Here is a 5396-nt window from a genome sequence, read left to right as displayed (position 1 = left end):
ACTCTGTTCCATTATCATGAACTACTATTGTAATTGAGCTAGTTGCACATTTGGATAGTTATTAGCACATGATGATGTTGTGTACTAATTCTAAAATAAATTTCGGATTGTGAAGCTTTCAGGCATGTGATGGAACGAAGGGATGATGAGTATTAATATTTTAGAGGGAGATTTAATTTGTTATTGTAGAGTAGACAATAGAGGCTAAGGGATCAAAATTCAAAATGCTGCTACTTCAACTCTTTCTTTATTCAACCGCCAACCAAAGTTCCTTATATAAATCCGAAATATTCGATCCCTATAATGTCTTATTGTAAACTTTGTCTATAAATAAATCATCATGATATATAAAATGTCTATCTATACACTGTTTTTCGATAACTCTGACTCTATACTGTAACGTCTTATTGTAAATTTTGTCTATAAACAAGCCACGATGATATAAAATGTCTCTATATAAAGTTTATTTTCGATAATTCTGACTATAATATAGTTATTGTAAACTCTGACAGTTGCCACACAAAAATCAAGGTGTGTCACACTTCTCGTTTTTTAAAAGGAAAACACACATACACCTCAAAACCTGGTGTTGTTATCTTTGTTTTTCTCTTCTCCCGGAATAAAAAACAATATAATTATTACTAAAAATTGTATAACCTATTTTATTTCTTTGAGATAACTATAAAAAAATCGTAGATACAACTGAGAGAATCATATGATAATGTAGTGAATCCTTGTGTGAGGTTTTTTTTATTAGAACTATTCATGAATCGAATTATATTTATAAATTATTTATGTATTTATTTATATCTGAACTGTAATTTGTAAATATAATCCTCACAAAATGATTGAATCAGATTTGATATGTATTTTAATAGAATCAAAGTTACGAATATTACATACGTATTTATATTTTATTTCATTTAATAATTATTATTCATATATGTTATATATTTTTTATTTTAAAAAAATGGTTTAATAATTTTTTATGAATAAATATATTTAAAAAATGAAAAAAGAGTTTTACTAGAATGAAAAAAGAATTTTATTGTCCTTTTTTAATAAAAAAACCTTTTTTTAATACATTTTTATTTTGTAGATATATCTAATAACTGAACATAAAAGGTACGAATATTTTATCTTAATCCAATGAATTTAACGTGAATTAGATGAAATTTCGATCATATTCGATCTGCAATCATTCTTAGTTTTTTTTTTTTTTTTTTGGGTCGAAAGTCTTGTAGGATGTTTGAATGGGCAAAAACTTATAATCAAACAAACAAAAATTTTCACCCTACTTACACCCAAATTAAGGAATGAATGTAATTACAGCAGAGCTTGAACCAAGAGGCAGAATTAAATGCCTCACAAAGAGTTGCACCAAGTTTGAATTCTGTGTTAAGCTCAAAAAATGGAACATAAAACCCATAAGAGATAAGACTAATAGTGTGTATTGTGTAAGACCAAAAATGTACGCACTCAAAGAATATTGTTTAGCAACAAGGCTAAGAAGAAACTCCTCAATATCTTAGGCACCTTGTTTTTTTCCGAGAGCCTTGGGCCATTTTTCTCTAATAATATAATAACATCAGCAACCAAAACAATCATCTACTACCTTTCTAAAGTCGATTACACCGGTCTACGGCAAACTGGAAGAAATTCTTAACCAGCAAGATTCTCATTAATACGTTTCCACTATCAAATTCATATTTACAGACAGAGTGGAGGCGAGTGAGCAAAGTGCCTCCATCATTTTCCTATCATCAAAACATGGGCAGTTTTATAAACACCAAAAATCAAAATATGATCAATGTTAGTAACCCCACATAAGTCAAAAGATTTATAAACAGTCCTCTCCACATAGCTTAACAAATATTTTTTTCTTTGAAACAATGGAAACACCTTTGTCCAAACCAACGGGGCATCTGCACTCAAGTCACACCCCTGTATATGGCACCGGGTCGAAGATCATCCATGTTATCAATATTCCTATAGCCGTCAAATTCTCTTAGAGATGTCCAACCCCGGCGAGTCAAAAAATCACGATAATCGTCTTCTGTATAGAAGATCTTCTCTTCAGTATGCACAGGGATATGGTCAGACTCGTCATAAAGACACACTTTAATGGCCATTCCTGCAACCAATATGTTTTGGTTACAACCACCATACATATCCAGGTTATAAAACGAAGGGGAAAAAGTACTTATAAAATTTTATCAGCATCCCGTGCTTTCTGTGATAGTTTCCCAGAAAGATCCAAATGATCTCACAAACACAATACACAAGCTTCAAAATTTTGAACCAATGGCTTCAGATGGCTACAAAAAAAAAGAAGAGATTAAATTACCTTCATCAAGGTGAAGAGTATAATTTCCTAAAGGCATGTCACGGTCAAGACTTCTGATTATCTGGTCCTCATCCTCCAACCAAAATGCACGTTTAGTTCTCAGTCGGAAAGCAGCTCTTATAGCCTCCTTGATGGCTTCTGAAGCACCGTCAATACCTATTCTTCTCGTATAATCACCCCATTTGACAGATATAACCCTTCCACAACATGACTGGCCCTCTTCACCTACCAAGGTACAAGCAGCTAGAAATAAGGATATAATTACTTTTCCAAAACAAGGGGGAAAAGGTTTACGAAAGTTATATATTATCTCATTTCCTTGGTAATCAAGCTCCCATCATTGAACCACAAAACTTCACATAACTTGCTTACCATTTCCAGGTGTTTCTCTCCAATTCCAGGGAGGAACGCCACTAGCTGCGACAGCCTCAGCTGTTGTAATGGCAAGGGGATGCCCATCATGATCCAAACGTCTCTCAAGATTGAGTGTTGGTCTTCCAGTAGCTGAATGACAGGTTATTGAGTATTAAGATGATTACAGATACAATAAAGTGGTAACAACTATTATTGAACGAATGAAGATGGAGAACATTCAGATAAGCACCCCATTTCTTAAATGGTGACTGCTAAATGCAGTCAATTTTTTGTACCCCACTGAAATGCTAATGAATTAGATAAACATTAGTTTGGCCATAAAAGCAACAATGCACATACAATATATAATTTAGAAAAACTGATGAGTGATATGTGATATGTGATATGTGATATGAATACTTCAGTTGACTCTGATCATATAACTACCTTCTTACAAATTAACCTATACAGAAAGATATTCCTTCCTACGCTTCATAGTTTGAATTTTGATTTAGCAACAAGCCCCAAAGTAAAACTGCATTACTTATCCCACTATTCCCATAATAAAAATATAAACTAGAAATGCAAACACCAGATGCTAAAAGTTTGTCAGGGGTAACAGGCACTGCATGCCACTACATCACCATATTTATTTAATCCAGTTTAGAATTCTATGTACATGCTTCAAGACACAAAGATGATGCATATGCTAGCTACTACCGGTAATTCAATATAACTAAAAAGACAGGATTATGCATGGATTCATAACCAAACATTCATCAGCCACCAAATACGATGTGGCAAATTTAACAAAATATAAGCAAGAAATAAACATAATATAACATACCTTCAACTGGACCAAAAGAGATGCTGGTATCCTCAATACCTACATGGAGACATAACCAGTCAAATAAACTCTTTTTAAAATAAACAAGGCTGGAGTTGTAGGCTTGACAGAAATTCAGAAGACATGATCCACAAATGACTACTCTGGACATTTACGAAGGCTTCACCAATCTAATAGTTATCAAGGATATGTGAGGTAACCCACTTGTGAGCCCTTAAATTGTTGGGATCTACAGTATCGTACCATTTCCCTGCTAAAAATCATAGGCACAGAATACACCACGTATATTCAACCTAAGATTGATGGGCATGGACCAAGGTTCATCATGCAAGGGTACATAGTATATCACCCAGATGTGAATGTGAATGTGAATGTCCACACTCCCACTGCAATAACATTTAGCACTACTTTCATAAAATCCACCTGCAACGCATTTAATGATTTAAGACATATAACTAATCTAGTTAAATGAACCTGACAGCAAAAAGTCACTTGCAAGTGCACATTATGAAGATCAAAAGTTTCCATAGAGAACCAATGATACAGTGAGAAAGAACCATAAAAGCATAAGAAGGAAAAAGGGCACTGGATAATTGGATATGTTCAGTAGTTAACTGAGTATCTAACCAAAACTAAAAGAAAATAGATTGAATTCCAACAGACTCAGGCTACCCCAAAACGCTTTGACTTGTAAATTGTAATGATCATTTTTGAATTATGCCCCCTTGTTCAGCTAGTAGAACAATGCAAGCAAAAGTCTTTTTCCTCAAAAACCACACCCAAACCCATGAATTAGCAGCAAAAAGATCATACCTTTATCAGTGAATTGCATGAAAGATTCAACTTTGTGATTAGATGGTGGAGGCGGTGGAGGAGTGGGGCTCTTATACTGCACGCACTTGCTCCTATCCCTCAAAATCTCCTCAATCTCCTTGTAATACGACATCTTCGCGGAGCCACTCCCTCCGCCGCCGCCACCTCCTGCTGCGCCATCATTGTGCTTGGCCTTCTTGAACTCCTTCAAGAGGTTCCTCCACTTGTCGGTGCACATGGTCGGCGAGCGATCGAAACCCTTATCCCTCATCTTGGAAGAAATCTGCTCCCACAAGTGCTTGTTGGACTTAGAAGTGTTGAAAAGGGCGTCCATTTCTCGCCGGAGCGCGATCAGGGTTCGAGTCTCTTCGTGGACCCACGTCTCCGCGCGCTTCTTTGGCGCCTTGATCTCAACCTCAGGGTCTTCGCCGCCGCTGCTGTCACCCAGGATCATCTGCTGCTGCTGGTGGGACGGCGGAGGAGGTAGGTCCGCCGCGCCGTTGGAGACGACCTCGATGATCATGTCACGCGTGCTGCTTTCTTCCTTATAGAAATCTATGGGTCGGGGTTTTTCCGACAAGTACATGTTGCTCTTTATGGGGAGTGAGTTCAATGGTGTTCGAATTCAAAGGTGGTGGTGGTGGTTGGTGGTGGTTGGTAGTGCATTCGGTTGGAATTGAAATTTGAATTGAAAACAAAAATGAAAAAGAAAAATCAGTGCTTGAATTATGTGAAGTTTAGGAAAAGGAAAAAGGGATTTGTAGAAGGGAAAGGGAAGGATTGGGGGAGAGAGAGCGTCAAACGTAAGCTTTGTTTTTGTTGTTTTGTTTATTTCGGTGTGACAGACATGTACTTGTTTCTTTTTCTTCTTCTTTTTTTTTTCTTTCTTTTTTTTTCACTCTCACTTCACTTGCTTCTTGAAAATTAAGTGCAATAATATTTACACTAATTTAGACATAGCTTGGTATCCTCTTACTTTAAAAAATGACATCACAGATGACTGTGATTGATTTCTTCTTTGTTCATAGTTCTTAC

The 5396-nt window shown here is 35.9% G+C and overlaps 1 protein-coding gene across 1 annotated transcript; it reads right to left on the bottom strand.

Annotated features, from left to right (window-relative positions):
- Nucleotides 1-1588: 1588 nt before the first annotated feature.
- LOC130970010 (trihelix transcription factor GT-4-like) lies at nucleotides 1589-5196 on the bottom strand. The gene is made up of 5 exons (XM_057895948.1): nucleotides 4362-5196; nucleotides 3549-3587; nucleotides 2720-2851; nucleotides 2348-2572; nucleotides 1589-2134 (listed from the first exon to the last, which is right to left on the bottom strand). Exons 1-5 carry the CDS (start codon nucleotides 4945-4947, stop codon nucleotides 1932-1934), a joined length of 1185 nt encoding a protein of 394 aa, XP_057751931.1. The 5' UTR covers nucleotides 4948-5196; the 3' UTR covers nucleotides 1589-1931.
- Between the last annotated feature and the right edge of the window lie 200 nt (nucleotides 5197-5396).

This window comes from Arachis stenosperma, chromosome 3 (assembly GCF_014773155.1).
Source record: "Arachis stenosperma cultivar V10309 chromosome 3, arast.V10309.gnm1.PFL2, whole genome shotgun sequence".
Lineage (NCBI taxonomy): Eukaryota > Viridiplantae > Streptophyta > Magnoliopsida > Fabales > Fabaceae > Arachis > Arachis stenosperma.
This window is presented reverse-complemented; position numbering and strand designations above follow the sequence as displayed.

Coding starts and splice junctions, on each gene's coding strand:
- LOC130970010 (XM_057895948.1), bottom strand. CDS start 4,947: ATGTACTTGTCGGAAAAACCCCGACCCATAGATTTCTATAAGGAAGAA. Junction 3,588..4,361: donor CATGCAATTCACTGATAAAG/GTATGATCTTTT, acceptor GTCTCCATGTAG/GTATTGAGGATACCAGCATC. Junction 2,573..2,719: donor GAGAGAAACACCTGGAAATG/GTAAGCAAGTTA, acceptor GTACCTTGGTAG/GTGAAGAGGGCCAGTCATGT.